At 38.4% G+C, this 19,695-nt stretch overlaps 1 protein-coding gene across 10 annotated transcripts in view; it reads left to right on the top strand.

Moving 5' to 3' along the window:
- Positions 1 to 19,695, top strand: part of shi (dynamin-1 shibire) — a 116,347-nt gene that overhangs the window by 71,955 nt on the left and 24,697 nt on the right. For 7 of the 10 annotated variants that reach the window (XM_076186444.1, XM_076186447.1, XM_076186442.1 and 4 more), the window contains 4 exons: positions 2,718 to 2,750; positions 4,497 to 4,656; positions 4,968 to 5,099; positions 5,344 to 5,463. In XM_076186444.1, the coding sequence (XP_076042559.1) occupies positions 2,718 to 2,750; positions 4,497 to 4,656; positions 4,968 to 5,099; positions 5,344 to 5,463 (445 nt within the window). The remainder of the gene's footprint in view (positions 1 to 2,717; positions 2,751 to 4,496; positions 4,657 to 4,967; positions 5,100 to 5,343; positions 5,464 to 19,695) is intronic. The other 3 variants (XM_076186450.1, XM_076186443.1, XM_076186448.1) reach the window with 1 other exon arrangement.

Here is a 19,695-nt window from a genome sequence, read left to right as displayed (position 1 = left end):
GTATATATATATTTATATATGGGAGAAGAAATTGCTTAAGTGCTCCGTTTTATGGCTTATAAACTTTCCAAAAGACCCCATGCTAAAAAAAAAAAAAAAAAAAATGTCGTCTCATTTTTTCAATTTCTTTCCACTTTCCATTGTTTCTATCAGTATAAGGTGTCAATTGCAGTATGAATAGAATATCATTGTAATGAAACTATTTTAATATAAAACTAAGAACAACAAACAACAAATCAGGAACATCAGAGGGCTATTGTCTTAAGAGATGTGTTGCAGTGGATTGCTTGATTCTATTTTGCATTCAAATATGTTGCAGCAACATTATTATTAATATGTGAGAATATGATCATTCATTCTTGCAATGGTAAATTATATGGACAGTTTCTTAAGTGAAGATGTTTTGAAAAATGGCTACTGTGTAGGTGATACAGTAACAGCCATGATTATGGAGGTTTTGCCTTTGCAGTGGCTTTTCCTAAGCCTAACTTCAGGAAGTCATGTATAATTCAGACCCTTCCTTTTTTAAATTAATTCATTTTTATATATTTAAGAAAGTTGAAGATAAATGAGGTAAAAAGGTAATGAGATGTGCAAGGGGGAGGATGGCAGCTAGTTGGAAGTAAGTTTTAAAGGAGAGAGAATGGAGGAAGAGGATATTTTTATGTATTTGGGGTTGCATGTGGTAGGAAATGGAGGAGTGGGGGGAGGAGGTAAATTGTAGATTAAGAAAAGTAAATGTCCTGTGGGAGGATTAAAAAGTGTCATGAGAAATAGGCTTCTAGGAATGGATGCAAAGAGAAGATAATATGAAAGGATGATTGTACTGATGACATTGTATAGGGCATAGACTTGGAATTTGAGGAAGTCAGAAAGGAGAATTTTAAATGTGCTCGAGATGAAGTGTCTGAGAAGTATGGTAGGATTATAAAGTTGGATAGAATGAGAAACAAGGTAAGGAGGAGAGTGGGGATGGAAAAGGAGCTGGCATATAGGGCTGATGAAAGTATTGGGATGGCTTGGACACATGGAGAGAATGAGTGAAGAAAGATTAGTAAAAGAGGTGTGGAAGGCAGAGGTGGATGGTGTGAACTTGATGGGACAACCAAGGATGATATGAATTAATGGGGTGAAAGGGGCTTTGAGTAAGAGGGGAATGCCTGTTGAGGAAGGAAGGGAGAAGGCAGGAGATAGGGGTGAGTGGAGAATGGTACTCTGTGGATGATACTTTGATACATGCAGGAAGGGATTTTCTCACTGTCTTCTCTCTTCTATGTTGAGAAAAGAAGGAAGGTGGGGAGTGGTTGTGTTTGGATTATATTTTGATGCAGCCTGAAGGAATTTCTCCCCATCTTCTCTATACTTGCATGAGGGGATGGAGAGGGGGATATCGTCAATTAAGTGAAGCAGCTTTGCTGTGGATGTACTGTGTCTTGCTGTATTTCTTCAGACCTGGGTAGTGGGCAGGAGACAAGGATGACCCTTCATCCACGATTATCTAGGGTGAGAGGGAAACAAGGCTGGTAGATGGGCTCGGAATGGTGGGAGTAGGCATATACCTTTGATTTGGTTACCTCCCATATATGGGAGAAAAAGCCCTTGGTAGATAGATTATTTATTCATTCATTTTTCATTCTAAGAAATCTTTGGCTAGTATTTTGAATAATGCATGAGTATCTATGGCAATCTTATTCGTAGAGTAAATATTGCATACTTAAAATGTGTTTTTTGATGTTTGATGTGATAAGTATTTTGAAACCATTGATAGATATTTGTGTTTTGTTTTTGTCTTGCAGTTTAGTTTGTGTTTTCTAAGTGTGAATGCCCATGAAGATGTCTGTAAATGTTATGATACTTTCATGTACAGTTAGCCAGGAAATTATTACATGATTTTTTTTTTTTTTTTTTTTTTTTTTTACGAGTACTTTTGATGGGGTACACAAATGGCAATCTTCATTGATATGATACTCATTGGTTGGTCACAGGGTTCTTTATATGGACCGGAGGTTTTTGGGTCCATCCATTTTTTTTTTTCACTAACTGTACATGAAATAAAAAAAGGTTGAAGCAAAGAAGAAATATTTTAACACTTCAATGACCAGAGGTTCCTCCAAGCTGAATAAAATTGTGTGGCATTAGCCCGAGCAAACTTTTAGCATCTCAGATTTGTGGGAGAGGTCTTTAAAGGGTTGAAAGTTTTAACCCTCTGTGGACCAGAGCTGAATAAAGTTGTCAAGGGTTTGACAGAAATATTTCCAAGTTTATGACAGTGGTTCTTAAAGTGTTTTAAGAGCTTTGCTAATTTACCATGGAAGCTGAGTATTTCCATAAAAAAACTTGGATTCTGTGTTGAAGTGAAGTACCACAAATTCCTCAGTAAATTCTAATCCATGCTGCTGAATTGTAATACTGATTTCCCTCTTTTTGCTGCTGCTGATGAAAGTACTGCTGCCAATGATTAAATCATGATATGGAGATGAGATGATTCTGCCAAAGTAGAATGTTATGATTATGAAATGTCACCATTATTTGTTGAGCTTGGCTCCTACTAGGGATTGAGCCCCAGCATGTGTTGCTGTAAGCTCAAGGAAGCTTGAGGTTTTGTATGTAGACTGAGGAAGCCGAATGTTGCTACCTTGTTCTGTGATCTTTATAAGTTTGATGAAAAATGATTAGCCATATTTCTTGTTAACTAGCTCTCTTGTTCTCCCTTATAGTATTCACCACTATTCAGGGGAAAGAGATAAGAGGTACAACTTCCCATAGCTGAAGATTTCTGCAGAACTATCTTGTAATTTTTAAAAGCACTGAACCATAGCTATTTTTATAGCCCCTTGACATTTGCTTGCTTATAACAGTCCACCATTCAGTTGAGAACAATTTTCAGGAGGTAGTTACTGTAACAAAAGGTCTGGATTGAATTAAAATAACTATGCATGTATTTATGTATAGTTACTTTAAGAAAAGTCTGGATTGAGTAATTTACATTTGAAAATTGTTGTAAATTGATATCAGTAATGTACAGTAGTTCTAGTGAATTTTCCAATTTAAGAGTTTCATTATTTTGGTTGTTACTGGTTTTGGGGACTGAAGAGAATTATTACAACCTTTTGACATACTAAGTCTGTTCTTGAAGAGAACTCCTTGAAATGATTTTGGTCTCAATAGTAATGGTGAAGATTCAATGTTATCTTGATCCTCTGCAGTGGAGAATTTAGTTAGCTTCTTCTGTATCTATACTTGAATGATGAAGATTGGCGCTACAAAGCAAGTTGATATGGACATTAGTTCATTTGTAAAAATTGTTTGCTGCCAGGATTATGCTTAATGAAGATTTAGCAATAAATATCAAATATGGTTTGGGCTCTGTTTGAAGTAGAATGTAGGGCAGGCACTCATAAGCTAAGTTCTTGATGGCTAACTAACCTTTTCTTACGTATGTCGTTTAACTTGTGTTATAAAACACACCTTAAATGCAGTAGATTAGATTTTTTCTGTTTGATATATATATATTTTTATTTCTTTTCCAAGAAAGTTGATTTAGCTGAACTTGCTTTACTTTATGGAAAGTTCTTGTGTGCCTCAGGCATTGGAGTGGCCAATGTGCCCTCCTCCTCTGTGTGCTATTTCTCATACGGAACATTTAATTTGTTTGCAAGAAGGGAGCTTGCCAGTGTTGTAGACCTACTATTCGAACAAAGTCTTGAGATATTCCTGTTATTACGTCCACCTGCTTCAAGTTTTGTATCTAATCTCTTTGGTGTTTAGTATTCTCTATTATGATATTGCTCACACCGTTTCGTTTTCTCAATGTAGTTATCTCTGGTTTAAAATCTGTAGCAATGCTGAAGCGTTATTCTTTGACTTGATATAATGTTAGTTTTCATAGCTACTATTGATTTACCCATTTTACTAACAGTATGTGTTTACTGTTGCTTGGCATTTAGCCAGGTTGCATTTTGATATTGATTCTGTAACCTTAGACCAAGTATGGTAGTGAAGTTCCATGGTAGAGGAGGAAGCACAAATGAAATGAAAATCACTCGTACCTCTTGGTCCCTCTATTTGTCTTACATTCAAACCATGATCATCTGTGCTTCTTTGTCAATATATGTGGCTTTTCAGGTCATACCAGTACCTTTGATTGCTACCTCGCCCTCTTACGATATTTTACATGCTTTGACAGATTTAGGAATGTTCATGTTATTTTTTTATGTAATATATATTGGAAGGTCATGCATTGATATATGTTGATTTGATATTCATTTCAAAATTGTAATAGCATTAGCCCTTTATTTTCAGTGTTTTGGTTTAATTTGGGTTTAATGAATTAGAGCCAGAGCTTGTTCCTTTAGCTGTTTGTATTAATGATTCGTTTCATTCTATGTTGATGGATTTCATTATGTATTGATGTTTTCCATTAAGCATCAGGATGGTACGTTTCTTGTAACTCATCTTGTGCTCCTTTTAACTTGTTGCCAACCACCCCAATACAGTGCACAACAGTCGTCTGAGAGTGCGTCCAAATCAGGCCGCAAGTTAGGCAACCAAGTGATCCGTAAAGGCTTCATGTTGATTACCAACCTTGGTATCATGAAGGGAGGCTCCAGGGACTACTGGTTTGTTCTTACTTCAGAAAGTCTATCCTGGTACAAGGTAAGTAGATTATGCTGAAAGTGATCTGAAGTCTTTCGGGGATGGTTCGTCTGGTGAAGTATATCATGTGGGCTTAGATAACATTGGCATGACCAGCAGTGTCAGTTGTACTGGGTGAATTATAATTTATGTACTGTATTGGTGATTTTGTTTTGCTTCATAAGGATTAATTGTAAAGAAAAAAAATAGGTTTTTGTTTTTTGTTTTCTATGTAATGCTATTTATTTGATTGTTGTTATAATCATTATTTATTTATTATTATGATTTTTTTATATTATTTATTTTTATCATTATTATTTTTTTCTAACAAGGATGAAGAAGAAAGGGACAAGAAGTATATGCTGATGTTGGATGGACTGAAGCTGAAGGATGTTGAACAAGGTTTTATGTCTCGACGGCAAGTCTTCGCTCTATACAACCCAGACTTGCGTAATGTTTACAAGGTAATGATGGCTTATCAACTTCATTTACTTGTTTGTTTATTTTATATTGTCAGTGTTCACAAGCTTGGAAAACTTCATCCTGTTGAAGAAAATGGTGAAGTAAAGATTGTGTTCAGATTTGTCAAGGCTTCAAGTCTCCTGCAAGAGAAATCAAAGACTACAGATTGATGAACTGATTGCATTTTGATCATTTTTTTAGACTGAGATATTTTGGCATAAAAGAAATATTTGATCATTTTTACAGGATTACAAAGAGCTCACACTAGGAGTTGAGACACAAGATGAGATGGACTCTTGGAAGGCATCTTTTCTACGTGCAGGTGTTTACCCTGAGAAAGTGACAGATCAGAATAGTGGGGATGAGGTATGTATATGAATATTGTAGTATTATTCGTTAACAGTGATAAATAAAGGTAGATGTTAAAAGGAATGTGTTTATTACATACTGTAATAGCCTATGTATTGAACTTGCTTCATGCTTTATTTAGCATTTTGAGGATTCTTGACCATTGGGAAATAAGTTTCACTAGATGATTTGGTTTCATTAGACATTGTCATGATGTTAATTGCATTAAAGTATTTAAGAAAAAGTGTACAATACAGTGTTTACAAATATATCAATATATATTTCACATTTCATTATATAACCTAGCTGTCATGATACTTAAAATAAATCATAATTAAGAGCATATCTGTTTTCACACATAATTTATGTAGGTTTTTCTTTCATTTTTCTTTTCTTTTTTTCACTTATTTTTTTTTGTATATATTTTCCATGTTTTGATGTGTTGTTTGTTTTGAGGTACTAAATTCTTAGTGTCATGATTTATGATAAGCTCATTGCACGACACCTTTTGAATGAACTTAATTTGCATTGCTTGGTGATGGTAATTCTTGGAGTGCATTAAGTTGGTAATGATTTTGTATAGACATGTAGGGAAGTTGTATTTTCATGTACTTTCTTATACTAAATGAGCTTAAAATACAAGTGTGTGTAGAGTACAGTAGACCCTCGTTTTACGCGGGGGTTAGGGACTGGGAACCCCCGCGTACAACGAAAATCCGCGTAAAATTCCGCCACTGAAGGAGATATACCAAAACAATCATTAGAACCCTAATAATTTTATTTCCACAATGAATTGCCATATTGAACAAAATAATACAATAGAAAAATAGGAAAACAATACAATACAAACAAAAGAACAAGAAAAAACAGTGCATGAAATGAATATATGTAGAAGGGGTAGTAGTCTAGGTAGCAGTCTAGTCGGACTCGGCATCAGAATTAGCTGGACCACCACGTTTCTGTAAAAACATGGTGATGGGCAATTGTACTCGGTGCTTTTTCATGTCCTGCAAAACGGCTTTGTAGGGCGCCATAACACTGTCGATGCCATTCTGCGCCGCAATTGCCCTCACCATGGATGTGTCAGTCTCATAAATGGCAGCCTTGAGAGCGGAGGCCTGTCGTATCAAGGCTGCCAATGAGTCCAAAGTTAATCCTTCCTGTGGCTGGCTTTCTTCTTCAACATTGCCCTTCTCCTCCTCCTCCTCCTCACTGGCCGACTGGACGAGTTCCACCAGTTCCTCCTCAGACAGCTCAACTGCATGGCCACGAACCAGTTCCCGAACCTCTTCTTCCTCCATATCTGCAAATCCTTCACCGCCAACTTCCTTTGCTAAGGCTACAGTCTTCTTCACCTGATCTTCCACTTGCTTCCACAAGAGGTACTCAACACAAACAACTTGCTGACTCTTAGCCACAAAACTAATTGAGTCAGGTAACTCGATTGATTAACCAAATTAAAATGAAATCTATTTTATATTGTCACAATAATAAATTTAAAAAAAGAAACAATGATTAGCTGTCGCCTATATATATATATATATATATATACAAAAACCCAAAAACCCAAAAATCCGCGTAAATTCAAAACCGCGCATAAAAAATCCGCGTAAAACGAGGGTCTACTGTATTCAGTTTTATGTGGTTTAACATGACAAAACCCTCTTGGAGAGGGCTAGGTATACTTTTACTTCATACATGATGAATATTAGTTTATATATTTGTTGTAACTTTTAGTGTGTCATGCTCTCCAGTAACATTAAAAAAGAGGATTTGCTTCACTAAGCCATATATAAAAAAAAAAAAAAAAAAAAAAAAAAAAATGTTCACTTTGTGTTCTTTTACAAATGAGGCATTGGGCATTGAAAGGGGGGAAAGTGACTATGCGAGTTTGCTCCGAACTACTTCCAAAGTTTCGTGGCAATTGATCATATATAGAATGTTAATATTTTCTTTTAAGAAGTTCACCTTTTAGCATAAAGAAGTTGAATGTATATGGATTAATGTTTATATATTCCAAGGGCCTCTTACAACTTATAAGGGAGGTAACCAGCCAAGGCATGCACCCACTCCTCCCAATTTTACTCCCATCCACCACCCATTTGTTTCCCTCTTGTCTTAACTCCTTGTGGATGAAGGATAATTCCTGTCTCTTGCCCACTGCCCAGGTCTGAACTTATGCAGCAAGATACAGCACATCTGCAGCAGGGCCATTTCACTTACCCAGCGACACTCCCTCCTTGTCCCTTCATAAAAAAAACAGAGAAGGGAAGAAAAATCTTTGGCCTATGTCAAAATATCATCTGTACACAACCATTCACCACCCATCCTTATCCCTTACCTTTGCCCTTCAATGTTCAACAGATGTTCCCCTTTTGATCAAGCACGCTTTCACCCCATCCAACTATCTCATCCTTGGTCGTCCCCACAAGTCCTCTTCATCCACCTCTGCTTTCCCTATTCTCTGCAAATCCTTCTTTACTCATTCTTTCTATAAGCTCAAATCATCCCTTTAATCGTTCATCTGCTCCCTTTCTAGCCCCACTCTTCGCCTCACATCTACATTTCTCACGAAATCCATCCTTGTAACTCCCACCATACTTGTCAGACACTTCATCTCAGATTTAAACTTCTCCTTTTTGTCTCTCTTAGAGTCCAAGTCTTTGCCCCATACAGTGTTGTAGGCACAAAGTCCCCTTCATATAATCTTCTCTTTGCATCCATTCTCAGATGTCTATTCCTCATGGCACTTGCTTCTCTCCCACTACAACCTCCTTCCCCATTCCTCCATATTCTGCTACATGTAGCCCTAAATACTTAGAATATTCATTTCCTTTCTGCCTCTCTCCTTTAAGACTTACTTCCAACTTGCTGCCATCCTCTCCTATTGTACACCTCATCACCTTGCTTTTACCCACACACTTTATCAACTTCCTCGTATCATGCACCTTTCCAAACTATGCTACCAACTGTCTTAGACCCTCCTTTGACTCTTCAACAAGTGCAGTCATCTGCAAACAACAACTGTCACCCCCTCCCACTTCTCTCCATTGTTTCTAATCATCTCCAATCCTTTGCCCATCACTCTTCCATTCACCTCCCACACCACCCCATCTATGTATACATTGAATGGCCATGGCAATAAGACATAGCCCTGCCTTCACCCCAAACCATTTGCTCTCACCATTCCTAATCATAACATAAGCTCCACCACTCTTGCAAAAAACTCTTGACTGCCATTAATAGTTTTCCCCCATTCACTTATATCTATAATAACTCCCACATTGCCTTCCTGTCCACCCAGCCACAAGTCTTCTTCAGATCCATAAAGGCCCTGAAAAAAAAAAAAAAATATCCTTACCTTTTGCTTATCTTTAACCACTTCCATACGGTGATGCCTACGTAGGCGTCATGAGGAGCAAATGGGTAAACGATGATGCCGATGTCGGCGTCTTGATTACATTTATTGTAGTCGTACCTACGTAACCGCCATTCTCTCTAAACTGGCTTCATCATATTTTTTATGGTTATCAAAATTCATGGGTGAAAGAGAAAGAACGATTGAGCACTGACTTTATTTTTTATAATGCGATTATTATGATGCAACATCGCAAATCGGGCAGCTAATGCTGCCAGACGTGCGATGTGCCCCGGAGTGAAGTGGTTAAAAGTTGATCTATATACCAAGGGCTTCTTACCCCTTATAAGGGAGATAGCCAAGTCAAAGGTACGCATCCACTCCCACCCATTCCACTTCCATCCATGACCCTTGTTTTCCTCTCATCTTAGCTCCTTTTGGATGAAGGGTCTCCTGCCCATTGGCCAGGTCAGAAGCAATGCAGCAAGACACAGCATATCCATAGAAAGGCTGCTTCATTTACATGATGACCCCCATTGTCAGTCCCCTCATGCAGAAATTAGAGAAGATGGGGAGAAATCCCCTCAGGCTGCATCAAAGTTGAAAGGAGACTTTAACTTTGGAGACGTGACCTGGGAAGCATGGGAAACAAATGGAAGATAAATCCTGGGGCAATACACTATTGAATGTAGCAGTGAATAAGATAATGACCCAATGGGTCAGAGAACTAACAAAATGAAGACATGAAGATAAACCGGCAATCTCTGAACAAAGAACCAAATGTTATTGAATCAATTAAATATTGGTGTCCTATTGGTAAAAGTGATTGTGCTGTCTTCAAAGTTAATTTGGATATAGGAAATGCAGAACTAAGAGAAAAATTATACAGATATGGTAGATGTAGCTTTGCTAACACGAACTATACAGTACTGAAAGAGGAATAATTGGAGACTTGGATATGGTGAAGGATTTATTCAGGTAAGCAAAGAAAAGAGAGACAGCAATAGTTAAAAGTGGTTTGTCATTCCTTTGCGAATATCAACTACAGGATGGGTTGGGTAAATACATTTCAGTATATACATCTCTCAGCTTTGTTTTAAGGGACACAGGCATGTGGCAGAGCATTCTAAGGGTTTCAATCTAACTTTCAACTTTGAAATGCAGGAAACCATTAAACTGAATGAAAGGAGAGGAATGTAATGAATGGTGTCTGAGAACTCTTGTTTGAACTTTTGTGTTTTTCCCTTTTGATGCTGAACACCAAGTATTTTTCAGCTTCTATTAGTTTGCAACAGTGTGAGGGTACTTATTATTTTGCTTTAGAATGAGAGGATGGATAGGGGTTCAAGTTGATGCTGTCTTGAAATTATTCTGTCTCTCTGTTGCCCCACTTGTCTCTTGCAGGAGACCCTCTGACCCCAGGCAACTGGCCATGATCATTGCCAGCCCATAAATCATTCTATGAAAAGATTTTAGTTGCTATCTGTAGTGCATGAGTGTAGGTCAGGATAGAGTAAAGTGCTCTGTGCTGTCTGGAAAATTCATATGCAGATAGCCTGGATATGTTATCACACTTCCACCTGAAACATGTGGCGCCTCTTGAAGGAAAGTTCTCGACATATTTTCAACCATTCTTAGTCACACAGTAACATCGCAACAGTATAGAAAAGAGCTTACATAGTTCCCATCCTGAAACCAAGCAAGCCACCCACAGACCCATGCCACCCCTCTCAACTATTGATAAACAGATGTAAAGATTTTATTTGTTTCAGAACAAATCAAAATACACACATGTACCTCACCAAATCAACATGGTAACAAAGCAAGCCACTCCACCAGGTTATTGCTCTCAAACCTCACCCAACAATTACTGAAGGGCTTCACCGAGAAAGTGCCATATGACTGGATAGTGATAGTGGCAAAAGATATGAATAAAGCATTTGGCACAGTCCCTTGAAACATCCTCTCAGAGACCTTAGAAATTGATATGCACAGTGCATATATGCACAGGCCTTTTATCCTTTATAAAGGTAGTGGCTGAGTCAAAAGATACATCCATCTCACACCCATCCAATCCCATCTGTTGCCCCTCTCATCCTAGCACCTGTGGATGAAGAGTCATACCTGTCCCCCAGCACACCACTCAGGTCAAAGGCAATATATTTAGACACAGTGCCTCCACAGCAGGCCCTGACAACTAGAGGTGGTTTACTCTGACTGCTTCATTATATAGAAACGCCCCTCCCGGCCATCTACTTGAAAATTTTATGGAGCAAACAAGAACATCCCATCAGGCCACACCACTTTCTTATCTATTAACAAGCAGTGTCTCTTTGCTCATATCTTTTTCTTTCTCTCATCCTTGCATGACAGACATTCATCTTGCATCCAGTGCCTTCCTTTACCTCATCCATCCACATACTTGTTGGTCTTACACTTCTGTTTTGCACACTCTAAGCCAGTTTTTCCTCACTCATTCTAAATGCCCAAACCATCTCAGCACTCTTTGGTTACCCTATCTGACAGCTGTCCACCCACAAACACTGCATCACCGCTTCATCCATGTAACATCTAGCATACTTTTCAAGCACTTTTCTCAAACACAATGTCATCCTCAAACAATATCTGGCTCACCTCTCATTTCCCTTTATTCTCATTCATAAACTCCAAACCCTTGGGTAGTATTCATTTGTTTCACCCTTATCACCCCATCCATATATATTTAACAACCATGACACCATCACACAACCCTGATGTAGCCCAACCTTTACCTTAACCTCTTCAATACAAGTCAAATTTTTGCGTGCAGCATCGGATGCCTAATGTATGATGCATCACACTACTTGCATTATGAAATATAGTCACTGCTGTATTACTTGGTCTCTTTAATTCGGAGTAATGATAAACAGAAAATGTGATGAAACCAGTTCACAGAATTCAGGGGTCTTTCAGATACAACTACAAGATAAATATAATTGAGATGCTGACACCGGGCTCCTTGAATACCCACTTGTGCCTCGTGACGTCTACATAGGCGTCATCGTATGGAAGAGGTTAAACTATTCACTCTGTTCCAGACCAGCACACATGTACAATATTCATGTAAATTTTGTTTACTATCCTTTACAGGTTTTACCCTATCTTAAGCATCTATAACACACTATGCAATATCTCTATCGACCCTGTCATATACCTTTTCCAAATTCGTTAAAGCCAAAAAGACAACCTTACCCTTTGCCAAAAATTCAAGCATATCTTATTGCAAATACTTGATCTATGCACCCTCTTCCTTTGTAAAACCCAAACTGCTCTTCCCCAATTACTCCCTATTCCTCTGCTAATCTGCTGAGTTAAAACATGCTCACATGCCTTACCAATAGCATTTCTCAGATTGATCCCTTTAGAAATTTTAATCATATCTATTCCTCTTTCCCTGGGTTAATGGAACTGTACATACTGTCCTCCAGTCCATCTACCTCACAGATGAATAGATAAGAAGGGGGGTAACTGTAAACCAGCTTTGGCAATCAGGCTTCTCTGTAGAAAAGTTTTGCCTTACTGCACTGCTTTTGACCTAAGCAGTGTGGTGGGAAATGGAGAGACTCTTCATACCTAAAGTGCTGAGAGGGGAGGGTTGATTGAATTTGTTCTTGTTTTGGATATGATTGTGTACTTTGACTCTGCCAGTCCCCAAATAAGAAGTGAAGAGCCTTCAGTATATACATACATTTTCATCATCATTAATTATATTCACTGTCATTACTGACGCATATCATGAAAAGATTGAAGTAATGAAAGCAAATATTGAACAGATATAGTATGTGGAAGTTTAGTGCATTTTTATTTGTTTGTTTATTGATATATTTTTAAGCTTTGTTTCCTACTGCTATTTGCTTCTGATGCTCAACTTATGTCTTCTCCCAAAGTGAAATTTCAATGATTAAATTGTTTTGGAGGTTTGAATTTATTAATGATGGTTTAATTTTGCAGCATAAGTTAAGGAATGACTTCATTTTCCCACAAATGATACAGAATAACTCCAGTTTGAAGAATAAGGTATCAATTATTATTCAGTTTTGACTTATGCTTTCCACTGCCAGAGTGCTGTTTTCCCCCACACATGCCTCTACGTAGTTTTATAAATGAGCTGGGAGCAAAGGTTTAACAGAAGTAAGTATATTGCTGAACATGATTCGATAGCTGTTGCCATCAAACCTAAGAATACAAAATCCTTTCGATGATAATGTGAAGACAAAATCCTAAGCTCTTTAGCTTTCTTCACTCCTTACTAATCACCTGGTGAAGGATCCTAGGGATGCTGGTGAAGGATGCTGTTTGTGTTGTTTTTGTGTTTTAATGTGCTTTCATAGGATAGGATCAGGTTATGGTACCAGGTTAGCTATAGAGGGTTGTAAGGTGTATCTTGTGCTTGACCTGGTTGTGGGAACCTGTTTTCCTTTCTTATTTTCATCAGCTGCTTTAGGATTTTTTTTTTCTTGAGGCTTTTTTAGGGTGTTAAGGCTGATGCACTTCTTAATTTTTTGTATGTCTTTCACAGGCAGAGGTAAGTGGGGTCAGAAAAGTTTGCTTTCTTCAGTTTCATTGCCCTATGCCTATCATAGGAATGAAAATTCCAGAGCGTACGTGCTTTCACATGAGGTTTAGTTTCACTTTGCATTGCATTGTTTTATTTATTTTTGCAGATTGCTAGTGAGGCATTAATATGGAAAGCTATACAAGTATTGGTAGAAAATAGTTGCTCATCTGATTTAGTTTATGAAAACATATTCCACAGTGAAGTTCTGATTTTAATCAGTCATGTAAAAATTGTGTAGAACACAGCCTAGTATTTTTGTTTACAAAGCACAATATAATTATAACTGAATGCACATATTTATACAAGCTCAAGTTGTTATCCTCTTCTGAAGGTTTTGTGATCTCGTGATTTTCTTGGATCATTCAATCTTTTGGCCTGGGTCTCCTTTGCAGTAAAAGACCTTTGGGTCCTTAGGAAACCAGGCATGGTCACCAGTTCAGCCCATAAATCATTCATTATATATCTAATTGTGATATACAGGGAAGGAGATTTGCTCATGGGGTCCTGTGTCTACACCTCCATGTATTGAACTGTGCCTCAACAAGATTTTACCAAGATGTTTGGAGTGAGTGCAGGACACTTTAAAGATAATGTGTTCTCTATCCCTGGTGAGTGCAGCTTTATGGAAGCTCGCTGGCTGAGTGGGTTAGGGCGTCGTTACTTGCGGTGAAGGTCGAGGTGAGGGCAGTTCGAATCCTGCCACCGGTGAAGTTGAATCAAGGGCATGGTTCATTAAATTCCACACTACAAAGCCCTCTGTGAGGGGCACCGTCCAAGCCTCTTGATAGGGGGGGGAATGTGTGACGTTAAACCGTAGGGGGAAAAAGCCTTTGTTATATGTATGTATGCATCATCATCATCTATCTTCTATGCGATGATTCCATCTTGGGCATTTGGTGTCTGTTGTTAGAGCAGTTCTGCGCTGGTACTGTTTTAAGTGCTTGGTTATGATGTGACTATAGTGAAGCAAGTAGTACTCTTGTATGTCTAAAGTGATTTCTCTTCCTGATTAATGTCTTACTGGTGGAGTAGGATTTGTTGGTCTAATCAGCAGTTTTAAGGTTTTGTGGTAAGATATGTGAAGTATTTTGCAAAAGGTAAAGATCTTTGTTGAGCTTTCATAGACTTGTAGGCGCTGTATGATAGAGTTGACAAATTTTGTGGAGTGTATTACAAATAGAATAGAAGTCTGAAAGCAGTCAAAAGTTTTTATGTGATTATAAGGATTGGGAATGGAGAGAGTGAATGAATTGAGGTAAATGTTGGAGTGTGTCAGAGTTGTGTGATGTTCAATATATAGATGGGGTGGGAAGGGAGGTAAACTCAAGGGATCAGGCAGAATTTTGGTTAACTGTGTGTATGCTGGTTCTGTGAGACTGAAGCAGTTGGTGAATGAAGAAGGTGAAAGTCAAAAATATAGTGGTGAGATGTAGAAGGGGTGATGGTGGTGATCGGTTGGAGGTGAGTTTAACATGTAAGAGGTTGGAGAAAGAGGAAGGTAGCATTTGGGGTCTCATATGGCAGTGAATGGAGGGGTGGGGATTGAGGTTAATTATAGAGAAAGGGAAGCATCTTGGTGAAATGAAAAGTGTCATGAGAAATAGGTAGCTATGGATGAAGGGAAAAAGAAAAATGTACAAGGGGTAATTGTGCCCACCACCCTGTATTGAGTAGAGACTTGGAATTTAAAGGGAGGCAGAAAGTAAGAGCCTAATTTTTTTTTAGATGAAGTGTCTTAAGAAGTATGGTAAGATGGATGGAGTGTACTTGAGGGGAAGACCAAAAATAAGATGGATTGATGGAATGAAGAGACTTTGGGCTCAAGGGGGAATGTAAGTAGAGCATTGAAGGTAGAAGCCAAGAGATATATGTGAACGGAGAGTGGTTGTGAATGGATGAGAAATTGACATGGCCAGAACGGATTTCTTCTTATGTGGTCTGTATTTCCTTAGTGGTTGAGGTGGGAGGGTCACTATGTATTGAAGTTGTGTAGGTAGATCAGACTTGGTTGTATGGCCCTGCTGTGGTGGTTCTTTGTCTTGGTGCACTACTTCTAACCATAACAGTAAGCAGGGACATGGATGACCCTTCATGTACAAGGAGCGAAGCTAGAAAGGACAACATGTGGGTGTCTGGGTGGGTGTGGTATGGGTGAAAGTTGGATGTATATCTTTGCTCAACCACCCCCTTTAGAAGGTGTAAAGGGTCTTTTGGTACATGTATTTATTTATATATTTTAAGGGGGTTGGATTTGTATGTAGCCTGATGTTTTGAGGATGATGGTGTATTTTTAGGTCTACCAGTAGGAGTGGTTTTTATGCCTTTGTTTTTTGGCTACCTTCCTTGTAAGGGGAAAAGAGCCTTCGTCATATGCATGTATGTAGTAGACAAAACTTAGTTTGTGTTGTCATAGGAGAGATCTTTCTCTTTTTTTCTTCGAGTTGTTTTGGAGTGGGAAGGGGGGTTACATGGGAGGTTGCTCGGAGAGACCATGGGGACTGATGCTGACGTGTAAGTGAAGCAAAGAGCTCCCTGGTGTATGCCCCCTAATTGATGTTGATGATTTTAGTCATTACTTTTGTTGTACTTTACGTATTTTGTGTTAGTCAGATTGGTGAGTTTGTGGTGCAGTAATTCTTGAGTTGAAGGTGTGGAGAGGAAGAAATAAAGGCTTGGGAATGTTATGGGAAGATCTGAAGATTGTTGCTGGGTGCTCTGTGGTTTCAGGCTCACGTGAATGCAATCCAAGGCAGTGTGAAATGAGTTAGTGTGTGAAAGATATATGGTCTTAGGAGACTCTTTTTGAAAGGTTATTTTTGGGGAGGAAAGTAGATTCTGGATCTTTTTATGCTGCTGCTGTTTATAGGATGTTCAGACTGGAGTTGTTTTGTGTTGTTCTGTATGATAAATTTGTAAGGATAGCTGGACTAGTTGGTGTATTGCTTTGATTTTTCAGCAGTTTTACAATGTGTATGAATCACTTAATTACATTTTGTGCATAGAATATTTGTGTGTACTTACGGGTTTGCACTCAAGGCTTAAACAGGTGTAACAGAATTACATTTAATTTTATGAGCATATCGATATACATCTCTTGCAGCAATACTGGCAGTAGGAAGCAAAAGAGGAGGTACCAGATGTTTGTTCTGTATTTTGTGATATAGAAAAATGTCTTGGACCTAATCCAGAGACCTGTTGATAGGTCCTTGGCCTCAGGGTGGAGGGTGGGGGTGGTTCTGTTATTTATTGGCGGCAACTGCTGATAGGTATTTCTCATTGGGGTAAAAAAGAAAAGAAAAGAAAAAAATTGCAACTTTGAAGCAACATCTAATTTCCATATTTACATTTTTTTCCCCAAATGTCTGGCGACACTGCTTCTGACCCAGGGCAGTGGACAAGGTGCAGGGATGACACGTCATCCAGGAGGTGCTAAGATAAGAGGGAGGGTGGAGGGGTGTGGAGTGTATTCAAGGATGGAATGGGTGGGAATGACTTTGTGTCTTTTCCTTTTTGGCTACCTCCCTTGTAAGGGGGAAAAAGCCTTGGTATATGTATGTATATACATTCTTTTTTTTTTTGTAGAATAATACATACTTCGGAAAAAAGTAAAATGTTAGTTCTTGTGATATAATATGTGCTGGAAACCATGCTTGATGAGCATTTGTATACTATATTTATTTCTTAAATATTCCATTTTTCTTCCTTGTCATATGGATTGGAAAAGTAAAATATTTTGGGGATGTCCGAGTTCAGTGGAGGAAACACTTGAAGACCCATGTAAATGGACAAGAATAGTTATATAATTCCTTCTTTATTTAAACAGATATACTGGAGTAAGAGACACATTTACTGTTTTGTTCTTTCCAGGCACATGTTAACATGTATTCTTAAATTCATTATATGCACGTGAAATAATGAAATACTGTGTGCATCTTGGAGTCAAAGTATTTATTTTGTCACCTGTGAAAATTGTTCTTTCCTAAACATGTAGTTGATATTGTTTTTGTTATTTAGCTTCTAGATTCAATTCCCCATTTAATATTTTTTTCCCATGAAGAGTTGAGGCAAAAGATGGGGTTGTTGGAGGATGACTATAAGTAAAACTTTAGTAATTGGGTGTCTGAATGTGTGTGGCTAGGAAATGGGTGAAGGTAGAAAAGAAATTGGAAGCATGTTTGTGAGAGGAAAGGTATGTTAGTGTTGAGCTAAATCAAGTTGAAAGGGAATGGTATGGTTGAGTAGGGGATTTGGTTAGTAAGGTGTCTGGAGTAGAGAGAAAGCAAAAAAGAAAAGTGTCTTTTGGTGAGTGATGATGTGTTTTTAGTAGTTTTGAAGTATGAATGTTCCTGAATGTACAAATGTGGGAGAATATGCTGGAGATAAATTAAAGGAGAATTGATGGTTGCTAATGCCATCTATTACAAAAAAGATGTGCCTATACACATCAGTCATAGTAGAGAGTGGTAGAGTAGTTGATGGATCATTAATGGATTTTGTAGTGGTGAGGACCAGGTAATTCTTAGGAATGGGTGAAATTTAGTGAAAGAGAGGATGGAAGAGGGAATGGATGAACACTGGATGTATTTTAAATAGAAAGATATGAAATTGTGAAGAAACAAGTAAGCAGGACCAGAAACATAGTGAGTTGTGGAATGAAGAGACGAGTGTGGTAATGGATGAAAAGAGGTATGTATGTATAAGGAATGTTTGTAAAAAAGAAGTGAATATGTGTTTACATAGTTGTGATGTACAGTATTAGATTGGTACTATGCTCATGGGGTCCTATCTCTTTATCTCCATTTACCAAACTTTGCCTTAGAATCATGAGAAGTACCTTGACTCTTCGCAGGAGAAAAATATAGGGGAATTTCTAGTCTCCACAATCTGTCCTGATTAGCTGCTTTATATATCGTGCATGGGAACATAGTGATGGTATTCTTATCCCACGCTTTAGGACAATGTGGTGTGGCAGATGAGTATTCCTAGTCTTATACCATGTAGCATTGCCCTTAACAGCCACAGTGCTGAGATGGAGGGGGGTGTTTGTTAAATGGGTTTTTGTGTTTTGGCTGGCTACCTAGTTATGTGGGGGATATTTAATATACACACACATGTATATATGTGTGTGTGTATGTACATATATATATATAATATATATATATAATATATATATATAATATATATATATATATATATAATATATATATATATATATATATATATATATATATAATATGTATATATTATACATATGTATACTGAAGATTATTTCAGTGATGGCCAAGTCGAAACACTTGCTCCTCCCATCTCAGCACATCATTGATGAAGGGTCAACCTCATCCTCCTCTTGGGTCAAGAGTAATACAGTGCGGCACAGCACTTCCACAGCAGGGCCCAACAGTCAAAAATGGTTCTCCCCCAGTACTTCATCATATGGTCCACCCACTACTACATCATGTGGTCCCCCCTCCATCCATGCAAAATACTTTATGTAGTAGATGAGAAGAACTCCCTTTAAGCTACATCATTCTTTCGTCCATTCTGTCTCCCACCACTCGCCCACATGCACATTCTGTTACTTGCTCCACAGTCATTCCTTGTGAATTCAGACCCCCTTTCATCCATCAATCCACCTCATTCATAGTCCTGTCATGCTCACTCCATCTAGCCCCATTTTCTTTACTAGTCTTTCGTGGTTTATTCCTTCCACATACCTGTGGTGTACATGTACCCCACAAGTATGCTTGTAGGTGCAAGTTGATGCATGATGGAGTTGTGTGGCTGTCTGGTCAAGGTGTCAGATCGGACCTGGGTATATATACCACCTGTCCTGTGTGGGCAGGTCATTCAGATTCACATATTCAGATTCAGATAATTCAGTGTGTTGCTAGGCCTTTGCAGTCAGTCCCCCACGTGGGGACCACACCACATCCGTCCTTAGGCCGACACATAAATATCCACCAGAATAAAGCACATAAGCCACACCGAGTGTCAATCTCTCCCTACGGCACCTAGTCCAGTAATATACACCCATATGTTACATACCCAAACCACCTCGGCACCCCTCGATCTTACTCGGCAAGAGCTCTTCTTCCACCCTCTACTGTGTCGACTCCATACCCACTCCATCCATCCCAGTTACATCCATAACACTTCTTGTAAATCTCGTACCAAAAAACATTGACTCTTCTTTTCTGTAACCCTGTAATACCAAGTCTGTTCCATATTGTGCAGTGTGTACAGTCACTCCTTCATTTCAAATTCACCACTTGCCTAAATTTACTCTCAGTGTTCT

The sequence above is a fragment of the Oratosquilla oratoria genome, chromosome 6 (assembly GCF_046742065.1).
Source record: "Oratosquilla oratoria isolate Oo_2021 chromosome 6, ASM4674206v1, whole genome shotgun sequence".
Classification (NCBI taxonomy): domain Eukaryota; kingdom Metazoa; phylum Arthropoda; class Malacostraca; order Stomatopoda; family Squillidae; genus Oratosquilla; species Oratosquilla oratoria.
The sequence above is the reverse complement of the archived record's forward strand: the minus strand, read 5'-3'. Positions and strand labels throughout refer to the sequence as shown.